Source organism: Electrophorus electricus, chromosome 8 (genome assembly GCF_013358815.1).
Source record: "Electrophorus electricus isolate fEleEle1 chromosome 8, fEleEle1.pri, whole genome shotgun sequence".
Classification (NCBI taxonomy): domain Eukaryota; kingdom Metazoa; phylum Chordata; class Actinopteri; order Gymnotiformes; family Gymnotidae; genus Electrophorus; species Electrophorus electricus.
In genome coordinates, this window is record NC_049542.1 from 16,202,998 (window position 1) to 16,226,516 (window position 23,519).

Below are 23,519 nucleotides of genomic sequence, written 5' to 3' on the forward strand. Positions count from 1 at the left end.
AAATAGTGCTAGAAAGCATACTGAATTAGAAATGGCTGCCACCGGAGTTCTTCCCTTTATCAGGGGGGTAGACTTGAGTGGAAACGATTTTAAAGTAAGTGCTATGCTCGCTCTCTCTTTCTAACTATTTGTTTGTAGATTCATTTTAAAAGATCACTTGAATGAGTGGCTAACGTAACGTGCGGTCAGAACGTGGTGAACGAGATACCGTTTGATGTTTAGCCGAGTAAGCGACAACAGTCACTGGGCGTTAGCCATGTTAGTTGGCTTTTCCGAGCAACTTGACAATATGTATCTAACGAGATCAACTTCTGAACAAGAAAAACAACAGTTAAGCTGGACAGTTAATCAGCGGTGTTTGCCGCTGGATAGCAATTAAACGGATACAGTTTTGATTGCTAAAATACAGCCAATTAAAAAAAAAAAAGATTGCGTAGCTTGCTAGCTGGGAAGCTAAGTGAGCTAATCTAGCTAGCTGGCTAGCTGAGCAAGCTGTTACATGCCTCAGGAACACATTCATTCACTGTTTGTTGTAGGAATTGGTGTAACTTCTCGGTATATTACGTTAGTTAACCAACATTGATGTGTAAAATGGCCATTATCATTCATTTATCTAAGAATTGACTTGGCACTCGTCATTCCTGATAGTATAATTCAGTACGTTTTATTGGCATGACCGTATTCTTTCTCATAATCATTTCATTTCCTGGTTGCCTTAATAATGAGCATAGCTAGCGCTATATTTATGATGATGTAGCGTTGTTGCTGGAACACAAGTCCTGCTTACAGCTGCTAGGCATGAGGATCTCGCTCTCCTTCTCTCCCTGCAATGGCATCTAATTTAACAAGATATTTATGGTGAAGCCAAATGTCAGATTTCGTGGTTCTTTTAGCAGTTATGCGGTAATAAATGGTACCAACAAGTTTGACATTAATCTTCTCCAGATATTTTTGAACAGATAAGTAATGCGTCTATTGCGTTGTCATCATATTCCCATAGGGGGGCTACTTTCCTGAGCATGTCAAATCCATGACCAGTCTTCGATGGCTAAAACTCAATAGAACTGGGCTTTGCTATCTTCCTGAAGAACTGTCCTCACTTCAGAAACTGGTGAATCTATCAATCTGTCTACATTATACAGCAAATGGGCTTCTTACAGTCTGTCTTTTGTGGATGGAAATAGATGAAATAAATGTTGCTTATAAAATTTTTCCCTACTATGTGCTCTTTCAAAATGTTTTATCTAATATATTTGCCATCAGGAACATTTGTCAGTGAGTCACAACAGTCTTACAACGCTACATGGAGAGCTGTCAAGTCTTCCAAACTTAAGGGTAATGATCATAATCATCATTAAATCTTGAAATCTTAAATATTATTAATGCATTTGTGGCTGTGTATATTTCTTACTTAAAATATTAATTATTTCTGAATTTAGGCTGTTGTGGCACGGGCAAACAACCTTAAGAATTCAGGAGTTCCAGATGATATTTTTCAGCTGGATGACCTCTCAGTGCTGGTAAATTATTGTTTCATAGTAAGAAGCAGTTTAATTAATTAGTGTGTTCTATAAACTGGTCTTTCTTGGTCTTGGTGTGTTGCATTTTGTTCTATCAGTGATTTGAATCATGATTTCATCCAAACCCATTTCTTTCTTTTTTTTTTGGTCCAGGACCTGAGCTTCAACCAGCTAACTGAAATCCCAAGGGATTTGGAAAATTCCAGAAACATGTTGGTCCTTAACCTAAGCCATAACAGGTACAACAGTTCACAGTAGCTGTGGTAGTGTTGTTGGAAGGGTGTTGGCATTAATAATAATGGTAAGTGTATTCTGCAAGTATGTTATGATGTTTTTTTTGTATTGTTCTTTATACCCTTTCAGCATTGATAACATACCCAATCAACTGTTTATCAACCTAACTGATCTACTCTATCTGGACCTGAGTGACAATAAGTTGGATAGCCTGCCCCCTCAGATGAGGCGTCTGGTTCACCTGCAGACCCTCATTCTCAACAATAATCCACTCATGCATGCACAGTTGAGGTAGGAATGACTTGCAGCAGTTGCTATCTCACAGCAGTCTTTAACTCCCTTTACAAACAATGTGGTATGTGATTTGGTTTGGTCCATTGACCTCAATGTTTTCCCAGTCAATGATAAGCCCTGGGTGAATGCTATGTTGGTTATCTTCCATGTCTGAACAGGCAATTACCTGCCATGGTAGCCCTTCAAACCCTTCATTTAAGGAACACGCAACGTACCCAGAGCAACATGCCAACAAGTCTTGAAGGCCTCACTTCTTTAGCAGGTACTTGAAGTAAAGCGTATGTTTTTGTTTGTCGGTGGTGATGACATGATTTGTTTACAAGACCATGTATTTTGTTTAATGATCATTTTATTCATACAGATGTGGATCTGTCCTGCAATGATCTGACTCGGGTACCGGAGTGCCTGTATTCCTTAGCCAGTTTGAAACGCCTTAATCTGAGTAACAATCAGATCACAGAGATGTCACTGTGCATAGACCAGTGGACCCAGCTAGAGACACTGAACCTTTCTAGGAACATGCTCAATTCCTTACCCGTAAGTACCCTCCTGCAGCACTGAAGTCATCCAAGAGATGATTATTGTGATTGCAATGTGTATCCAACCATAAAGATGTGCCACAAGCCTCCAGTATTATGAATGGTAATGGTATCGGTCTGTTGGGGAAAGGTAAGTCTATATCATCATGCTTGAACTTGGACCTGAGTAAACACAGAACTTAAGATGACAAGTGCCTGAATAGTTGTATCAATTTCGTACCCTAGTCTGCTGATGCCGTATACCCTAATGACTCTCAAATTGATGTCTTCCAGTCTGCCATTTGTAAACTGTCTAAATTGAAGAAGCTGTATTTAAACTCAAACAAGCTTGACTTCGATGGAGTGCCATCTGGTGTCGGGAAGTTGTCCAGTCTGGAGGAGTTTATGGCAGCTAATAATAATCTTGAGCTGATTCCAGAGGGGCTCTGCAGGTAATGTGATTCACTGGGGGACATGAAATTAGATGTTGCTTAAAAACAAGCAATAATTGAAACTTGTTGTTTTATGGATGTATTTCAGGTGTGGAAAATTAAAGAAATTAGTCCTGAATAAAAACAGGCTGGTGACTTTACCAGAGGCAATTCATTTCCTCACTGATTTAGAAGTAAGGTTATAAATTGTGCTCACACTAAAGAATTTATTGGTCTGTAAGTATAATTTTACTGTTACTACAAATAATTGCAATTGCAGTTGTTTCTAACTAGGTTTTGGATGTGCGAGAGAATCCCAACCTGGTTATGCCTCCCAAACCAGTCGACAGGGCAGCTGAGTGGTACAACATAGACTTCTCTTTGCAGAACCAGCTGCGGTTGGCAGGCGCGTCACCAGCCACAGTGGCTGCAGCAGGTGGAGGTGGAGTAAACACAATCATTCATTATTGTTATTGTAATGGCTCTCCCATATCCAGTTTCAGGCATGATGTTGACAAAATGGTACTTGTATGTGACATACTTTCAGACACACAAATGCATAAAATGGCATGAATCCAGTCCTGGAAAAGCTAATGGGATGACTGTTTAGTTGTTGGCCTGAGGTTCAATGTGTAAACACTCTCCCCACAGGAAATAGTCCAAGAGATCCAATGGCCAGGAAGATGAGGTTAAGACGACGGAAGGATTCCACACAGGATGACCAGGCTAAACAGGTGCTGAAAGGAATGTCTGATGTGGCCCAGGAAAAGAATAAGTCCATGGAGGTGAGAAAAGAGCATAGGTTTTCATGTATCAAATCATACATTAATTCTTATGATCCAAAGAAATTGAGACTATATTGTATAATAAATGTTGTTGTTTTTTTTTTATCAGGAGAATGGTGATATGAAATATTCTGATCTGAAGTCTAAGCGCTGGGATAAAAATCTTGAGAAGCCTCCTCTTGACTATTCTGAGTTCTTTATGGAAGATGTGGGGCATGTGCCTGGAGTCACTGTGTGGCAGATAGAAAACTTTTTGCCTGTGCAAGTGGATGAGGCTTTCCATGGGAAATTCTACGAGGCAGACTGTTACATTGTCCTGAAGGTGAGATTTGAGATGTTTTGGCACATGGCTCTGAATTTCTGATAAGTTGTTAATATTTGTCAGAAGTGTCTGGGGTTTTTTTTAACCTTGGTCTTGGGTTACATAATGGTGTTACATAAAATGGAACACTTACTCTGCTTATATCCCTTATCTTTGTCCTCATTTACAGACTTTTCTAGATGACAATGGAGCCTTGACTTGGCAGATCTTCTACTGGATTGGACAGGATGCCACCTTAGATAAGAAAGCTGGCTCTGCTATCCATGCTGTTAATCTTCGCAATTACCTGGGTGCTGAGTGTAGGACCATCAGGGAGGAAATGGGAGATGAAAGTGAAGAGTTTGGTGCGGTCAGTAGAGCTCACTCAGACAACCATATTATTGTCTAGCAATCTCCTTTTAGTTCAGAAATCTCAATTACTGAACTAGCTGAACTCTAATGTGTTTCTGTTCTGCAATCCTGAAGGTATTTGACAATGAAATATCCTATATAGAAGGAGGAACTGCAAGTGGATTCTACACAGTGGAGGATACACAGTACCCAACAAGGTATCAAACTGAAACAAAGCAAAGAACCAACACTTTTAGTTGCTGCCTAGCATGTGTGAATTGCCTCTTACTTTTTTTTAAAATAGACTTTATCGTGTGTATGGAAAGAAGAACATCAGGTTAGAGTCTGTACCTCTAAAGGCAGCCTCTCTTGATCCACGGTAAATCCAAGATCACCCCTAATCTGCTAGACCCTTTACCAATATCTGTATTCTCAAAACCCAACTGTTTTTCTTCCTCTCTTCAGGTTTGTATTCTTGCTGGACACTGGTCTTGAAATATATGTGTGGAGAGGAGCCAATGCTACCTTAAGTGGTACTACAAAAGCCAGGTATTTTTGAGATGGGTCATTTTGAAGAATACTGGCATTTTATTTTTCTCTACAGTTTAACCTGTATTACTGCAAATGTCACCTTTTTAGGTTATTTGCAGAGAAGATAAACAAGAATGAGAGGAAGGGAAAAGCAGAGATCACTTCATTGGTACAAAATCAGGAGCCCCCAGAGTTCTGGGAAGTTCTTGGTGGACAGCCTGAAGAAATAAAAAAACATGTTCCAAATGACTTCACTCCTGTTCGACCCAAACTCTACAAGGTAGGTACATGATGTGATATGTATGCAGTACCCTTCTCAAGCTGCATTGTAAAGCTGTCAAACAAGAATAGATTGGCGGGGGAAAAAACATTTATATGTTGGCTCTAGGTTGGCCTAGGTTTGGGATATCTTGAACTGCCCCAGATCAACTATAAGCTTTCAGTTGAGCACAAAAACAGACTCAAACTTGATGTCCTTCCAGAGCTCAGACTGGTATGTAAAATTGTAAATTCCAAATATCATTCCACTACTACCAAATTATTTAAGTGTGCAGCTGATTTCTTTTGAATTTGCTAATCATGAAAATATCTTCTGGCTGCAGCTCCAAAGTCTTCTAGACACTAAAGGAGTATATATATTGGACTGCTGGTCTGAAGTCTTTATTTGGATTGGACGCAAGTCTCCTCGCCTTGTAAGAGCTGCTGCCCTGAAATTGGGGCAGGAAATGTGCAGCATGCTTCATCGCCCAAAACACGCTGTTGTCATCCGCAATCTGGAGGGCACTGAAGTCCAGGTTAGATTTCAGGAGTTCTAAAAACTATGCACAAACATGTTATCTGAAGTAATTACAACAGATTATTTTCACTGTATTTGCAAATTGCTACTTATGATGTTTCTTACATCCATTTCTAAAGTAGCATCTGCCAAACCCCCAAACTCACCAGGTTTAAGAGTGTACAGCCATGACTAAAATGGGTGTAAAATGGTTATCTTCCCTTGTTTCATTTCACCCTGTTGTTCTCAATAGGTCTTCAAATCCAAGTTCAAGAACTGGGATGATGTGCTGAAGGTGGACTACACCAAGAATGCAGAGAGTGTACAGCAGACTGGTGGCCTGTCTGGAAAAGTAAAGAAGGATGCTGATCAGAAGGGCCAGATGAAGGCTGACCTAACTGCCCTATTCCTGCCCAGGCAGCCACCCATGCCCCTGTCAGAGGTGATATCTGTCTCTACATTGCATTGATGGCAGACTGGTTTATAGCTCAGTTCATGAGGCTGGTGGATTTTATTTAAACTGCTTTTTAAATATGCTTATTAACTTCTTAATACCTATTTGAAACATTTCTAATCCTTTTTAGGTTCCAGTAGTTTTTGGTATCTACATGATTCTAAGGCAGGACATTTGAAGTTGTCTGTGTGTTTGCTCACTTAATGTTTAGATTGTGTTGGCGTATTATATCTGAGAAACTAGCACTCAACGAGATTGTACGTGGTGGTGCAAAGAGTGAGAGCCATGAATGCGTAACCTTTACAGGCTGAGCAAATGATGGAGGAGTGGAATGAAGACCTGGATGGCATGGAGGGATTTGTTTTGGAGGGGAAGAAGTTTGCCCGTCTGCCTGAGGAGGAGTTTGGTCATTTTCACACACAGGACTGCTATGTCTTTCTGTGCAGGTTGGTGATACCTGGATAGGTAGTCTTGTTCTTTGTTAAGCATTTCTTTGTTGTTTCCCTTTATTTTCCTTGAACACTCTGTTAAATCTTTCCATATCCACACAAGTAATCTGGGTTAGGGGTGAAAAAAATGTTTACTGTTGTGATATTTTGTGTGGAAAAAGTGGCTGGTTTAAATTCTCTAGTCTAATGCCATTATTTGACATTTTGTTGTCACATTGTCCAGATACTGGGTGCCTGTGGAGTATGAGGATGAGAAAGGGAAAGAGAAGGGTGAGGAAGGGCAGGGGGAGGACGAGGACAAGCAGCCTGAAGAGGACTTCCAGTGTGTGGTCTACTTCTGGCAGGGTCGTGAGGCCTCCAACATGGGTTGGCTTACGTTCACATTCAGCTTGCAGAAGAAATTTGAGAGCCTTTTTCCTGGCAAGCTAGAGGTAATTTTTTTTTTTTGTAAACAGACATTTTGCATTAATGTTCACACATGGATATAAACAGTGGTGCTGTTGGGGGAAAATTGTTTGATGTAAAGAGATCATAAAAGCTACTTTTAATTGTCTCCAAATGCACTCACCTAGTAAATGTTTCTAATGCTGTGCTTTAAGTCGTTTAGTCATATGAGATTTCTGTTCTGTAGTGTTATGAGAGTACTGTTCTGAAGTGTTATTGAGGGACATTTTTCTTTTTGGTTTAGATAAGAACCTTTTGAGTAATGTTTTTGGTCATGTTGCACATGCACCAGGTTGTGAGGATGACCCAGCAGCAGGAGAACCTCAAGTTCTTGTCACACTTTAAAAGGAAGTTCATTATCCATAAAGGGAAGAGGAAACTTAAAGTGGACAATGTGCAGCCTAGCCTGTACCACATAAGAACTAATGGCAGTGCACTCTGCACCAGGTTAGTAGATTATGCATTACACTTTTGAATTTAATCTTTCTTTTTAATATGCCATAAAAAGGCTACATTTAAGTGTAAAAATAACCTTTTCCTTTCAATCTTTAGAACTATCCAGATACCCACTGATTCCAGTAACTTGAATTCTGAGTTCTGTTACATACTGAAGGTAAACAATTTCAGATTTTTCAGCATTTTAAGAAGTGATAAAAACCCCCAAAACAAACTAGTCCATCTAGAAATTGAGATTGGTGACAGGGTGAGCAGTTGGGGGGGGGGGGGGGGGTCAGCTATGGTGATGCATGTTAGTCAAGTCCATAATTGTGTATTTCTGTTTTGTCACTTTATATTTTGTCAAATGTAGTGCTAGTGCTACCTGCTAGACCTTATTTGCACTAACAAAAGGTTTCTGCCCATTTGGTATTAATAATTATTTCACATGTTGGTTTTATTAGACATTTAATTAAAATTTGTGGGTGTTGTGATCCTTTTTCCAGGTGCCATTTGAGAGCACAGACAACCAGGGTATTGTGTATACGTGGGTTGGCAGAGCTGCAGACCCAGATGAGGCTAAGCTGGCAGAGGACATCATGAACTCAATGTTTGATGACAGCTACAGCAAACAGGTATATGCCTGACTATTTAGCAGTTAAAAGTTTAAAGACAACACTGTTTGATATGGGAATGAGAGGAATTGGGGTTTTTTCTCCCACCATGCCAGGTGATAAATGAAGGAGAGGAACCAGAGAACTTTTTCTGGGTGGGCATTGGCACACAGAAACCATATGATGAAGATGCAGAGTACATGAAATTTGCCAGGCTTTTCAGGTTAGGATCTGAAGTGATTATGGTTATCTTGGGTTTAGTGGGTGATGTTTTTGTCTGTGGTCAATGTATAAAACCTTTTTTTTTTTTGCCTGTGCTAATTCAATCAGGTGCTCTAATGAGAAGGGCTACTTTTCTGTATCTGAGAAATGCTCTGACTTCTGTCAAGATGACTTGGCTGATGATGACATCATGTTGCTGGACAATGGCAAAGAAGTAAAGACGCAAACTGAATTGAGCAAATGTTTCGTTAACAGCCAAAGTACAGTTGTGCTTGATGATCTGTATTTGATTTACAGGTGTACATGTGGGTTGGAACCCAGACAAGCCAAGTGGAGATCAAACTGAGTCTGAAAGCTTGTCAGGTGACACTTGAGCAACACCCTCTCTGCTTTTTTGCTTTGTCCATTAATATATGCACTGCAGTATATTGTATGTACTTGTGTAACTTTTCTTGTTCGTTTTGTTTTGTTTAACACATCCTTGATCGTTTGTCAGGTCTACATTCAGCACATGCGGTCCAAGGATACAGAGAACCCAAGGAAACTGCGCCTAGTGCGCAAAGGCAACGAACCTCACTGCTTTACCCGCTGTTTCCATGGCTGGAGCACCTTCAGGACTGCCCCTGTATAGACCATCCACTTACAGCATAGTCTATGAATTCAGTAGAGCATCATCCTCTACACCACCCTTAAGAAGCTGTCTCTTCTTTATGTGCACTGCAGTTATAGTAACACCTTCTTTGAAAAGCTCATATATACAAATGTTTACTTCTTTTTGAACAATTGGTGAAATATTTGTGTAATATTGCAAGAAGCAGAAAGCTTCTAGAAATTATACTAAAGCTAAGAGGTACTGCATAAGAAAGACGTTGCTGTATTCTTTGAAGAATGAGGAAAAGGGGGAAAAAAACAACTCTGAGGGATAGTGTGCTCGTTTTAAATCACCTGATGGGATGTATACTATAAATCTGGTAGTTATGAATTCTACCGCTATTCATCTTGAATAGATGCTGTGTTAAGTTGATACCAAGATTAGTTTGCTAACTCTTTACTCCATGTCAGTATCTTGGTTAGATTACAGATATTAAGGGGACTTTGCACACTTTCACTCTCCCACATTAACTCGGGTTTTGATCTGTTATATGGTTTCAATATGCACTTCATTATATTCTGCCAGTGTAATAATCAAAACAGGCTCTTGCTGCCTAGCACGTCAGGCACTTAGAACTAGAGCACAAGCAAACGCATGGACTCACATCTATATTCTCCAGAAATATCCTGTGCCATAGACAACACACTGCGTGTTTTGTGTTTTGCATGTAAGCACTGTCCAATTCAGGTCTGTCGTCTGCTGCTTTATGCTTCACCGTTGGGATAGTGTCCGACATTTCTAAAATAATGGACTTCACAGTTAACTTGGGATGTCTTTGGAGAAACACTTATCATGTATCAAGTATTTTTGTTTTCTTACTGTGATGCCATAAACTACCCAACACAGTGTTGCAAAATATATTTAGAGGAATGTACCTACTATGGTATATAGTGGCAGTAAGCATAATAGCGAAGCAGTCATAGTTCTTTTTATGGATCACTAGAATTCTTTGAAGGTAAAATACATGTTCCACTTGGAAGGGGAAATGCATTTAACCAAGGACAGCTGCTTGTCTTTAATCATGTTTCATTTATCCTATGGTTATCATAAAGGGATTGGGAGAGGCAAATGAACTTATTTACATTTGGCAGTTTACTGCCCTATTTTGTCTAGCAATTTTTCAGTATCACTGCATCTCATTTGTGTGCATAAAAATGTATTTGTGTACAAATATTTTCTGCCTTTGGCCCTACTTGTAGATGCTCTATTTATGTATTTTGTATTAAAAATAAAAGTTCCATCACAAGTCTATGAAGCATCACTGAGTATTTGTCAAGAAATAGGTAAATATTAGTTGTCAACACTGTCTTGTAAAAAGTATAAGAACAGAGGTTACTTTAGGGTGCTTGCATACATGAGCAAAAATACTACAAGTTAACAGCTAAATGACAGTAAAGTTGTAGTTAATCTTAAAATACTCAAGTAAAATATTTATATAGCATTTTAAATTGACCACTATACATTTCATTAAAGTGTAGTTTAGATGTAGTTAAGTAAGTATGAATAATGAAGGTAATTGAATTCGTAAGCTATGATGTTTCTGCTCAATAATTACAAATAACTTTAAAAAGCGATAATAAAAAGAGGCGAAAAATAAATGTTATCGGTCAATTAATTTCTGCCTCTCTCATGGTATATGGTCTTCAAATTTCATTTCATTTCAGAACCTAATTTAGCCGGTTAGATTTCTGAAAACTTGCAGAAAACGCACCCGAGTCTCGCGGCAGGTTAGTACCCATGATGCAGTGGGGCAATAGATTACGTAAATAATCGCAATTGTGCCGCTGAGTTTACTGCCGCCTGACGTTTAGAGATCAACATTATCAGTTTGACAGAAAACCAAAATACCAGAGACTTTGTGCCTTTCAGTAAAATGGAATCAACAACGAAAAAGGACACCGAGAACACTTGTGTGCTCTGCTGCCAAGACGTTGACATTTTCGCCGTAGGAAAATGTGATCATCCGGTGTGCTACCGGTGCTCCACCAAGATGCGGGTGTTGTGTGACCAGAAATACTGCGCCGTTTGCCGAGAGGAGCTTGACAAGGTGGTTGGTTGGAACTAGCTAACTCATCCCCTTCCCTTAAGGACTAGCCAGCAAAAGTTAGCTTTCGAAGTTGGAGAACAGTAGCTAAGTAGCTAGCTACCTAAATAACAGGCCTTGCTAGGTTCCCGTCATCTCAGTAGCTGTAACTAGCTGGCCTTCACCTGAAGGGTATAAGAAGTTAGCTAGCAAGCTAATTAGCTAGTCTAACTGTAGCGAACTCCAGAGTTATTTGATGAAATGTGGGTGAAGATTTTCGGCTACGTCTTTTAGTTAGCTCGCTAGCTAATCTTTACACAAACTCAGACATTCGGGATAGCTTATTTTAGCTAACCCTTGCTATCGTTTCATCCTGAAACGCCTGTCATGTAATCTAGTTATTTAGCTAGCTAAAGTTAGCCAACGAGCTGGCTCACTTAACTAAAGCTAATAAATATAGGCCCAGTTTATCAAAAACATTGTAGCTAGGTTGGCATGTTCTCTTCTATCCTGTTCAAATTAATATTCTAGATATGTATGTTTCGCTAGCTAGCACATAATTTCGATATTTCGTACATCTCTTTGAAAACTTGCCTTACACCTTAGTGTGCTGTTTCTAGTTTACTAGCTGTCCAGTTTGATTACTTTGACTTAAATAAATGTTTGTTTGTTAGCTAGTCTACTAACTATTTGACACCTTAAAACTGGCAGAGCATGATATTCACTAGCAAAACAGTGGGTGTCAGGGTTTGTGTAATGGTTAATCAGATCCCCAGCCTCAAATTTGGATTTAGTTATCTTGGTGATAGTTTTCAGCTTGATCAGCTGTCATGCTAAGACTCGTTGCAACCCGTTGAGTCAGTACTGTGTGAATGTGAGTAACAGACCGCATTTATTTAAGCATTACTAAATTAACTTGATACCTTCTTGGGGCTGATGGTCATAGAGTTAGTTTATCTTTAGTCTCCAAGTTGTCTGTCTTGTTAATGTTTACTGATGCTGTTTTCTCCAGGTTATCTTTGTAAGAAAACTCAGACCATTTGCTGCTCTCCCTCATCACGAGTATCAGCTTGAGAAGAAATATGACATCCATTTTGCTGATGGGAAAATCTTTGCACAGTATAGGTACTTGGGGCTATTTATTCTAATTTATGTGATTTGAAATTATGTAAATCTTGTTTCACCTTTTATAATTTGTAACTTATATTTTTATCATCAAATTCAGGAAGATATTGCTATCTGAATGTCCGCAATGTCCTGAGCCCAAAGTGTTCTCGAAATTTGAGGAGTTAGAGCAACACATGCGGAAGCAGCATGAACTATTTTGCTGCAAGTTGTGTGCTAAACATTTAAAGGTGGTATTTTTATTACTTGGCCCTGAAATTTGGTCACCATTGGTTGACTTTTTCATTTTGCTTGTAATTTGTAGCCTTACTCTTCATACATATTCTCAGATATTCTCCTATGAGCGGAAGTGGTATAATCGCAAGGACTTGGCTCGGCATCGGACACAAGGGGACCCAGACGACACCTCTCATCGTGGTCATCCACTTTGTAAATTCTGTGATGACCGTTACCTGGACAATGATGAACTGCTTAAACACTTGAGGCGAGACCATTACTTCTGCCATTTCTGTGATGCAGATGGAGCTCAAGAATACTACAGGTGCTTGGCAGTTTTAGCTTTGTATGTCTAATACAGAAATATCTTTCTATGTTGATCCTACTTATTCTTGTATGGCTGTTTATTCAGTGACTACAGATACCTTAGCGAACACTTCCGAGAGATCCATTACTTGTGTGAGGAGGGTCGCTGCAGCACAGAGCAATTCACACATGCATTTCGGACAGAGATTGACTACAAGGCTCACAAGGCTGCCGCCCACAGTAAGAACAGAGCTGAGGCGCGGCAGAACCGCCAGATTGACATACAGTTCACTTATGCGCCACGACAGCAGAGGAGGAATGATGGTGAGTGGGGCAGAAACCTGTGTGTCTAGCACTGCCACCTTTACCCTCTGATCTCCCACTCTGAGTAATGACCTCTGAATGATTTACCAAGGTTTAGTGGGTGGGGATGACTATGAAGAAGTAGACCGCTTTAACAGACAAGGACGGTCTGGAAGAGGAAGAGCCCCAGGGTTACAGCAGAATGTAAGAAGCTGGAGGTATAATCGGTAAGTCTGTCTCATGCAGTACACCATTATCCCCAGCAGCCTTTCAATGGCTGAAAGAGCTTGCTGAGTGCTGAGGCAGCGTTGTTGTGTACAGAGAGGAGGAGGAGGATAGGGAACTGGTGGCCGCAATTCAGGCCTCACAGGCTGTCCGCCGACAGGAAGAGAGAGGACAGTTTCATGAGAGGAGCAGCCAAAAGCCACGCAAAGAGGAGAAAATGGACACTGATGAGTTACGAAGCAGTAGAGGTGCCACAAAGCCTCCTGGTGACATGCAAGGTAAAGAGCAAACAGCTTGCAATATATTGTTGACTCTGTGACTTTGATTATCCCCTGGTAGCAGGAGTGCTTTTGCAGTGTATACCTCTTTGACGTTGAAACGGGTGAGCCTTGTAGATTCACCCTCTAGTCTGTTCATGTGCACTACTGATGTGCAAGAGCACAACACTGACTGTAAAGGACAGAAAGTAGTGAGCCTCTACCCAGAGCTTGGTTTCAAGGTTTATTTGCCAGATTTTAGCAATACAGATTCTGAGTAGAATAGACATTGTGGTACTCAGAAGTCCTCCAAACAGTCTGGGGACAGATAACATACAGATTGTATATACAATATTTAGTTATATATTCTAGGTAATGTTTTTTTTGTTTGTTTATTTATTTATTTATTTATTTATTTATTTATTTATTTTTTATTTTTTTTTTTTTTAGAATGATAAAGCATGGCTCTTCTGGACTGAAACTGTACACCACTCAAAATATTTATTCCCTAGTTCCTCCCTAATGTGCTGGATCTCTGGGTGTAATAATCCTTCTTATTCAATTTTCAAAAATTTTATTTTCATAATTGTTTTATGTTTGTGTGAAGCACTTTGAATTGCCACTTTGTCATAGAAGCAGTAGTTTCCAATATCTGCTGTTTTTTATGGTGTGGTGTTCCAGTAGTAGCTATCATTGTGTAGTCTTGAGGATCATGCTAATGCTCTGTTTCTGTGTGTTTTAAATTGTTTGAGGCTGTTGTCCAATTCCATATCTATGAGCTTTTTCTATTTGAGGTCTGCAAGAAGTCTTGTTTTGCACACGTTTGAAGTCAAATTGCTATGATGAGACCACCTGAACTTTGTATGTGTTATCAGTGTTCATGCATATAGTCCTTATATCTCCAGGTCATGTTGGTGAGTCACCAGGCAAAGCCTTATTTTATAGGTTACCTTTGCCCTCTCTGATTTGTTGCAAGCTTACAGTACCAGAACAACCTACCCCTTGACTGTCTTTTAAAAATAATGTTTTAGGTCGTTCACTTAAGAAGAATAATGTCCCGATGAAGGGTGAAGACTTTCCAGCTTTAGGGGCAGGTGTGACTTTGCCACCACCCACTCAGAAGTAAGCTTCAGTATACAACTATGAAATTATTTTACACTTTGCGCATTTGGCTCCAATTTCAGAACTTCACAGTTACAGTCTTTCTTTGTTGTAGCACAATCAAATCAAGTCCTGTCTTCCTGAAAAAAGAGGATTTCCCCAGTCTGGTACAGTCTGGTACGGCAGGCTCAGCCCCAGTGACAGCAGTGTACACGGCTCAAGCCAGGAAACATTCCTCCTTTCATGAAGAGGACTTCCCCGCACTTGTCTCAAAGATCAAACCTCAGAAGCCCAATGGAAGCACAACATCTGCTTGGTCCCAAGCAGGAAGTAAACCCGTTGTGCCCAACAACAAACCTGTTGCCCTGCAGATGAAGTCTGCTCCCGCGCAGCCTGCCCCTGTGTTTTCTGCTAATGATCCGCCACCCTCCTGTAGCGTGTCTCGGGCCCCTGCCTCTCACCGCAAGAAGCAGCTTGCCTCTTCAGAAAATGCTAAAACTGCACCTAAAGTCAGGTCTCCGGTCTCGTCAGATGATGAAGACGGTGGTAAAACAACCCATGAGATCCGTACTGCCCCCACCATGCTGGAGATTTCCTCTCTGCTTACGGTGAAGACTGGCCTATCGCAAATGAACCCCAAAGCAGGCAAGAAGAAGAAGCAGACCATCAACACTCCTGCTGGGACTTCCTCACATAATGGGGACTTGGTGACCCATGTGGCTCACAAAGAGAATGTACCCGACACTAAGCCCCCAGATGTCAGTGTCTCAAAAGGTCCTGTGGTTCCCAAAGCAAACAGATTGATCAATGGATACAAGGAGAATACTGCAGATAAGATTTCCTATACGAGCATTCCTGAAGAGCCACCTGCTGCAAAGAAGCAGCCAGTGTCTGACTTTACCCATGTCCCTGAAGAAGACTTCCCTGCTCTTATCACTAAGAAACCTCCACCTGGTATGATAGCAGAGTGTCTTATCGAGGCTTCTCTCAGGCAGCATCACCAACTCTGGAGCTAATCTTTGTACTGTTTGCGTTTTAGGTTTTAAAGCTGCATTTCCACTGAAGAATGCTCAGACTGACCTTCCTCCACCTCCTGGTCTAGGGCCTGTAGTCAGCAAACCTCCACCAGGGTTCACTGGTGTCCCACTCAACAGTAATGTAGTAGAACCCACAGTGTCTATTTATAACAGGTAACCAAGCATAGTGGGGGGGGGGGGGGGAAGGGGGTTACATTGTAGTTCATTTTCAGAGTTACAGAATCAGGTTTGTTTGGATTTAACTCATTTGGGTTCTTACTGTTTTAGATCAGCACCTTCATTTGGGAAATACCACATGCCTGAAAACTTCAAAGAAAGAAACATGGACCTTATTCAGTCTATAAAGAACTTCCTTAAGAATGATGAATCCAAGTTCAACGAATTTAAAAACTATTCAGGCCAGTTCAGACAGGTAAAGTAAATTTGTGAATTTACTTCATACACACAACCTTTTCTCTCAATTATTTGTACTAATATCCATCTCGGCCACAAGTCCCTCTTTTGGGATGTTTTATAGAGCCTTTTTTTGTGTGTGTTCACTAGGGCTTAATCTCTGCTGCTCAGTACCACCGAAGCTGCCATGTGCTGCTGGGTGACAACTTCAGCAGGGTCTTCAATGAGCTGCTGGTTCTTCTCCCAGACACAAGCAAGCAGCAAGAGCTCCTCACTGCCCATGCAGACCGTAAGGCTTTGGAGAAACAGCAGCAAAGCTCCAAACCCCAGAAGAATAAAAAGAAAGCCTGGCAGACAAGTACCTCTAGTAGCAGCCTTGAGCTAGACTGCCAGGTGTGTCCCACCTGCAAGCAGGTGTTGGCTCTAAAAGACTTCAATACCCATAAGACCCTGCATATTGGAGCTGATGAGTTTCCCTCCCTCCAGGACATTAGCAAAATCATCAGTTAACTCCCAGGCATAGGGGCACTAACCCAGGACACAGACTAATGCTTTACCAGAGCCAAGGGTATTTAAGATGAAGGCTCATGTGGAATGCATACTAAACGGTAATGTTGTGATGAGCACATTTGAAAGAATATTTTTGACATTGACAACAAAATTGTCAATAAATTGCTGAATGGGGGAAAAAATCGCTTTTTTGTCCCATTCAAAATGTAAGGTTCTAAAATTGTAGATTGGCAATATGGAGGTAATGCTTAGTTTGCAGTATTAATTATTACTGTATATTATTTCTTAATCTCACATTTTGATTATTTTTTTTTTTCTCCTTCTGAAATTTATCAGGTTTGTACCAATGCTTAGGCATGCTCCGTTTCTCATTGCAGTTTGACATTTATTTATTTTGTAATTACCAACGTTTCCTTGCAAAGTTGTCAACTGTTCATCTGTTTCTCAAATGAAAACCATTAAATAAAGGGGTACATATATTTGAATGAAAACACTTTCTGCAAGGTAATCCGTCTCTGATAGATTGTTCTTCATGGAAAGCAGTTGTTAAGGTGTTTAGGGTGTTCTACACTTGTCAAAGTGATTTTAACATTTAAATAAGGGAACAAAAGCACTTTTGAACTAATTGGCACTCATTTCCTATAGTGCCATACACTTCTGTCTGGCAACCCCAGATTCGATTTTGTACTGCTGGGATACCTCTGGCATCTCTATTGCTCTTTCATTTTTTTTGTGTGTGTGTAATTCTGTTCATTGCCACAAACACATGGAAGGGCAGACTACTAAAGAGTAGTTCTGTTTTGGGTTATGGACTGTTTGTGATTTTTTTTATATTTTCATTTTTATACTAAGATGTTTTGGTTATGCCTATAGAATAAGGAATAATTAAATATATTGCATAAATAAATAAATAAATAAATAAATCATAAGTCAGTAGATCTGCCAAAATAATTAATTGCCCTGGATCGTTTTATACAAATCTGGTCTTTCACAGCATTAATATGTCTCAATAAGTTTACATTTGAGAGTAAAGCAAGTTGCACATAGATCAGGCTTTTCATGAAAAACCTTTTTTATTTTCATGAGGAATGCAGTCCAAAGACATTCAGTTTGATAAGTCTTCTGTTTATAACATTATTGCATGGATGGTTGACACCAGACATTGTAGTGCATTATAAGTAAAGATTCAGTGTTTGGACTGTGTTAAAAACCCCTTTTCTGGTACAAATTTTGACATTTTTATTTGTAAGAAGAAAAATAAAATATTAATTTCTTTGCAATTGACTGTAGAGTTACATTTTTATTCTTTTAGAGGTGCAAATTTTGTACCAGCAAATACAGACCTTGGCATATAAAGCCCATATTGCTGATATAGTGGTCAAAGCATCTGACATTTTTAAGTGCTGTGTTAATATAGAAAACATAAATACCTGACCACTTTCACATTCTACATTTGCATGTAGATTATGTACGTCTTACTGTCTGAGAACGGCATCATTTTTCCACATATCGTACAACACTGATGGTCACCAATTTCTTTAACCTCTGATTTTATAAATTACTGAAGTGAACATTGTCTTCATATAAACAGCCTCTCTGCACTTGTAGTTTTGTTGGGTAGAGGACTTTCCTTTAGTATTCAAGAATTTATCATAACTTGGATTTAGCTGACTTAATGTTTTGTCTATTTTTGTGTGAGCATTACTATTTTAACTCTTTAGGGTACACTTTAAACCTAAGGTAATACTTTCTGTGGTACGCACACTTCCTAACCTACTTAGATATACTCAAAGGAAAATCACACTCAACTTGATATAGCCTTGATGCAGATGCAAGTATCTGTACTGTGTTCACCAACACTGAACTGGCATGTTGCTTGCTACACCGAGATAATCTTTAACATGTAACACACATATATCTATAATGGAGCCTTCACAGACTTCATACTTTGAAGAAGACTACCCTATCCTTTGAAACATGTTTCCAACACAAGCAGATAATTTGGTACCTTTATCTGGTAAACATTGTACTGAAATGTAATCGGAGGACTGCTTTCACACTATACAGTCCTGACATTTTAAATACTGCACTTTATATTCCACATCATAGACATTTCATTTCAAATTATTATTTTGGATATATGGCACTTATGTCTTTTCTGAATTTATTTTCTATTGTACATGCATATTTTCCTTTATCAAGGATGGTGATGTTCCTAAAGTACCACTTTTCAGTTGTTCAGCTGACTAGATTTGTTTTCGCTTAAAACTAATATGAAACTTCCTTATTCTGGTGATGTGGAAGGACCATGATGGATCCTATCATCTGGATCTGTTTAGTTAAATGTTTCTTTCAATTTAACCAATGAATTTGGAGTTAGCTATCCCTATAGACTCAAATAAAAGAGAAATCACAATCAACAGACTCTTGTACATTTCACAGCACAGCACTACCTATGAACATTGTCACACCACATCTGCTTGAAGAAAGGTCAGGGCATCTCCAGCTGTACTTATTTTGACAGATCAATTACATTGCACATAAATCCTGACACGTCTCTAGTAAATCGGAACCTGGTAGGTTGGGGCATTGGAGTCCAGGTTCTCGGTGAAAGGTGGGTTCTGGTATGTATCAGTGGTCTCTACTCCAGGTACAGTTGGCAATGGCTGAATAGTTTGGTTGCCAACCAGATGATCTGTGGTGAAGAGTGACATGTCAGTTCCCAGCAAATACTTCTGCATGGCCCTTACGGTCAGACCAGCCTGAAAGAGAAAGGAGCATATATTCAAAGGGGCATATCTGGAAAGGACCATTCTTATTTTTTGTTATTTCAATGTATGGGGTTTAAGAATTCTTGTCTGTATGAAATTAAATTAAGATTAAAAGTCAAATCTAGTATCAAGATTAAATTGTAATCTGTGGTGTGCTGCCATGGAAAAATATTTTTAGTATAGGTCATGGGCTGCAATCAGCATCTAGTAATAGTCCCATGTTTTTTATGCAGACTGTGTAAAGGAGCCTCTGAAACAATCCAGCACCTAGTAGCAGAATGTAAGATGCTGGCAGGGAAAGCACACACTGATAGAGACTACCAAGTGGGAGGAATCACAGAGTGGAGAACAGCAAGGCTAGGATCCTGTTGGACCTCCAGATCCAGACACATAAACAAGTGGTGGTGAAGCAATCTGACATCATAATAGTAGATGAGGAGTTGAAAAAGTATCAGGACGATATTGCAGTGAAATACACAAGGTTTATAGAGAAACTGAATGTTTTGTACAGAGGTTCTTCATCGGCTTTGCAAGCTACACAGCGAAATGTCCTGTTTCTCTGAAAATCTTGTATCTTGTTCACTGCAATTTCTACTACCTCTACATCTTCTACTACAGTGCACTGCAGTTGCTCATGTAGCAAAGTGCATAAATGTATGTGAGATTCCAGGGGTGAAGCTACACTTATACTGCACACATGACACACCATCATCCCACTCATCTTCAGTCACTGTCAAAGGAAAAAGAGGTGATGCTGTTGAACATAGCATGAAAGAGTAGTATGCAGAACAAAATAAAGTACTTTACATAGGATATGATGTTTTAGACCAACATGGGCTTGTCTTCTGCCTGTGCTGTCATGATCATTATCAACAGGCAACTACAGTCTTTTTATTGCCCAGTAATACTAATACTGTAATGACATAAAAATACAGATCATGAAATATAAAATTCAATGAAATTAAATTTAAGAAAATTATAGAAAGGTAGGTCTCTGCTATTTTGGTAGTATGTGCAGCACTAACCCAGGTAAAGATGGAGAAGAAGGAGAAGGCTATAGCAGCTCTGGCTGCATCAGCTCCCTGGTTTAAGGGCAGCTCATCTGGAGTGGTGCGCTGCCACTGGTTAGTCAGGAAGCAGAATCCAACAAACCACAGGAAAGTCCAGAAACCTAGCAAATGTACGAGACATCTCTTTAAATGGTTCACTAAACATGTAGAGTCATGCAGGCAAAACACTGGTAGATTACAAAGAGGGTGAAAAGGATGTGTTCTGTTTTGACATTCAGGTTTTATGATCTCGGTATCTCCAGTCTACATATATAGAATGCTTTGCAAGATTTACCTGAGAACCCAATCTCTAGTATCACTGCCTTCTTCCTGTCTTTAACACTGCTGATTTGTTGGAACTTCATGTCAAGGACAAAGAAGAAGATGCAGGCCAAAAAGGCTATGAGCCCAACTGTGATTCCATAGTTGCAGGCATCATAGTTCTTGTTAAAAATGCAATAGAGCCTCTCACTTCCAATGTTGACATAGCTTTCATTTATTATGGAGCCAAATACCACCATTGAGAAGATCTACAGCAGAGACAAGAAACATGTTGTTAGCCTGCTCTCTTCTAATTCATTGTTTGGTAAAGGTTTGACATTATTATGGTATTAATTTATTTAAACTATAGAATAATCTAATTGTAATGCCAATGGTTTATGAAATTGATGTATGATAGTGATTTATGATAGTGAGTCATAGTGTTTATTGGCAGTAAAAGCTTTATATGGTTCTACAGCTCTACTCAGTCAGTATTTACCATCCATAGCAATTAGCCTGATTGAACTGACATAAGATACTCATGGTTCCATACTGTATAAATGGCACATAATGAAAGTAGACTAATACTAAGAAATGGTATGTGATACTACTGGAAAAATTACTACACTGGATTTGAATAAATAATTGTCTTAAATTATTTGCCCATAGCTGGCTGGGTATTTCTTGAGTAAGGTACGCATATAAGATTTCTTTGACATATCAATGTTATGGATGGCTTGATTTTTTCTAACACTACACATGATGTATTTTTTAATGCAATAATCATAATAGCAGGGATTATCACACATCCATTTTCTATTAACTATTTTTTATTATCTTTAATAATCTAATTATTTTCAAATGCTAAAATCACTGATGTTTGACTGGTACACACACACACACACACACACACACACACACACACACACACACACACACACACACAAACACAAACAAATTACAATGTAGGTCAGTATGAAGATTTTACTAATCAAATCTGGATGCCCTAAAATAAGGCAAATCCACAAGTGCACATACGCAATTGTAATAGCCAGTCGAGGTTGGTGCTCACAGAGAAGATTTTGAAGCTACTGGTCCTGTAACATCAAATGACAGGTGAGACAACCTAGCCGTAGCTAAAGTAAACGCTTGGGCAAGCCTTTAACATCATTTTTTATTGGTTCTTATAAACGTCCATGTTAAAGGCTACAGCAATAGCGGGATCATACCATCTCATGTTTTTTTAGAAACCAAATCAGCCTAAATAAAATGATCATAAATACATACTGGGGGAAGGGGTGCTGTTTGATTTCCTAAGAGTTACTAGCTAGCCTGCAGGAGACGAAATCGCAGCCAGTGTCGTCACTACAATCTACATAGCACCAATACGTCAATTTTTTTATCCAGTGAAAACCAACGCATCGCAAACAAGCATCAGTTATTTTAGCGCTCATAAAACAAGCTACATCAAATAAAACACACATAACAATTACATTAGGAATACATGCTCTTTTGGAAGAGAACGCCACATGGGCTATAATTACAAATGTTTGCAGGGTTATTCTTGTAGTGCATATGTATGAGCTTCGGCGACATTTATTCTAAGTAAATGCCATGCAAAACACAAAAGTAAGGCACGATATGAATTACTCACCCATGATAATATTCTAAGAACGGTCTGCGGCTGCTGCACAAAGGAAATAGGGTGAAAAGCAGCCCCGGCTCTTCCAGCGCCAAAAGACCCCACTCCGTCCATTTTCCTTGTTCCTGTTCTTCAGGTTTAAGGCTCTGGGTCGAGACAGGTGCACACACCCCACTGCCTGGCACTGGCGCGCGCAGTCCCAGGATTATGGCAGTGTGTGGCAATTGTCTCAACAGGAACATCTACGGATATCACATGTGTAGTAGGTTCAGACTGCATGTTTGACGTATTGTCAAAATAAATTATATATATATATATATATATATATATATATATATATATATATATATATATATATATATATATATAATATTGAACGTTTTGGATAGAGATCCTTCAACAGCTGTAATTCTTTTTAAATAAAACAATATGTCAAACAATATATAGGGCACAGAGAGTGCTCCAAGGGGGCTGCATACCTCCCCAAACTCTTAAATCATATACATTTAATGTTTAAAAGTTGTTAGATTGTTGTATATATGTACATTTAATTCTGTACTTGTTCTGCCTTTATAGCTGTTCTTGCTTTGCTGCTGCTAATAAAGTATTCACTGGAGCTGCGTTGTCTTCTGACTCTTCCTTATTTGCCCTGGTGTCAGAAGTGGGATGCATTCACCTAACTGAAAGAGACTGAGGGCGGATGACCAAGAAGACGGAGCCTGCAAGAAGGTGGTATTGAGTGTTATGTTTACCCCCTCCTGGATGGATCCAGCCAGCTGCCTCAATCTCGCTTCAGCAGCCTCGCACCCAGTGAAAGACAGCACACATTTGAATTCCCTGAGGTTGCATGGGATCTATATTCTGCAAAGCTGCAAGTGGCATAATGGCTGGATGGTAGCTGTTATCACAACACAGCTGTGTTTGGTGCTGGAGGGAAAAGTGGACACGGCTCTGCAGCGACGTTTCAGTCAGGCAGCTCCAGAAGGGAGGCCACAAGTTCCAGAAAGAGGCTACAAGGACAGCGAATAAGTGTGTTGGCAGCATGTAAAATGGTTCAGAAGGCTTAATCGACATTTAGCCATCCTCCAAGTAGCCATCACCGAGGCAAAGAGTGGAACTTGCCCTCGGTGTAAGGGTGCCAAGGTGAATATCAGTGTTACATGGCCCCCAATGCGAGTGCCAGTAGAGTGAGTAGTGTGCTGGTGAGAGGGCACGGTACCAGTTACTGCCATAAACTTAAGGTGGAGGACAAATGGAAGCAGGACAGCTAAGTGCAGGGGAAAGCAGCCA

The 23,519-nt window shown here is 39.7% G+C and overlaps 3 protein-coding genes across 5 annotated transcripts; 2 read left to right on the forward strand and 1 right to left on the reverse strand.

Moving 5' to 3' along the window:
- The first annotated feature begins 3 nt into the window (after positions 1-3).
- On the forward strand, positions 4-10,261 carry flii (FLII actin remodeling protein). Its single transcript, XM_035529319.1, has 30 exons — positions 4-94; positions 1,001-1,111; positions 1,264-1,335; positions 1,440-1,520; positions 1,674-1,759; positions 1,884-2,045; positions 2,207-2,310; positions 2,410-2,585; positions 2,861-3,018; positions 3,107-3,191; positions 3,292-3,439; positions 3,649-3,782; positions 3,892-4,104; positions 4,274-4,453; positions 4,570-4,652; positions 4,739-4,813; positions 4,900-4,983; positions 5,074-5,245; positions 5,354-5,458; positions 5,568-5,759; positions 5,994-6,182; positions 6,501-6,640; positions 6,867-7,074; positions 7,380-7,534; positions 7,640-7,700; positions 8,029-8,157; positions 8,253-8,359; positions 8,467-8,572; positions 8,656-8,721; positions 8,855-10,261. Exons 1-30 carry the CDS (start codon positions 32-34, stop codon positions 8,987-8,989), a joined length of 3,780 nt encoding a protein of 1,259 aa, XP_035385212.1. The 5' UTR covers positions 4-31; the 3' UTR covers positions 8,990-10,261.
- Positions 10,262-10,780: 519 nt separating this feature from the next.
- znf598 (zinc finger protein 598) lies at positions 10,781-17,786 on the forward strand. Of its 2 annotated transcripts, XM_027022200.2 has the most exons (12): positions 10,781-11,057; positions 12,046-12,158; positions 12,259-12,388; positions 12,488-12,699; positions 12,787-13,004; positions 13,096-13,210; positions 13,305-13,486; positions 14,497-14,587; positions 14,682-15,520; positions 15,606-15,756; positions 15,871-16,015; positions 16,147-17,786. In XM_027022200.2, exons 1-12 carry the CDS (start codon positions 10,884-10,886, stop codon positions 16,504-16,506), a joined length of 2,730 nt encoding a protein of 909 aa, XP_026878001.2. In that variant the 5' UTR covers positions 10,781-10,883; the 3' UTR covers positions 16,507-17,786. The 2 variants fall into 2 exon arrangements, with proteins under 2 accessions (XP_026878001.2, XP_026878000.2); XM_027022199.2 differs by having other exon boundaries at positions 12,259-12,699.
- Positions 17,561-22,444, reverse strand: syngr3a (synaptogyrin 3a). Of its 2 annotated transcripts, XM_027022202.2 has the most exons (5): positions 22,242-22,330; positions 21,626-21,684; positions 20,622-20,856; positions 20,303-20,448; positions 17,561-19,268 (listed from the first exon to the last, which is right to left on the reverse strand). In XM_027022202.2, the coding sequence occupies exons 3-5, from the start codon at positions 20,845-20,847 to the stop codon at positions 19,065-19,067; spliced, it is 576 nt and encodes a 191-aa protein (XP_026878003.2). In that variant the 5' UTR covers positions 20,848-20,856; positions 21,626-21,684; positions 22,242-22,330; the 3' UTR covers positions 17,561-19,064. The 2 variants fall into 2 exon arrangements, with proteins under 2 accessions (XP_026878003.2, XP_026878002.2); XM_027022201.2 differs by lacking the exon at positions 21,626-21,684 and having other exon boundaries at positions 22,242-22,444.
- Positions 22,445-23,519: the final 1,075 nt, after the last annotated feature.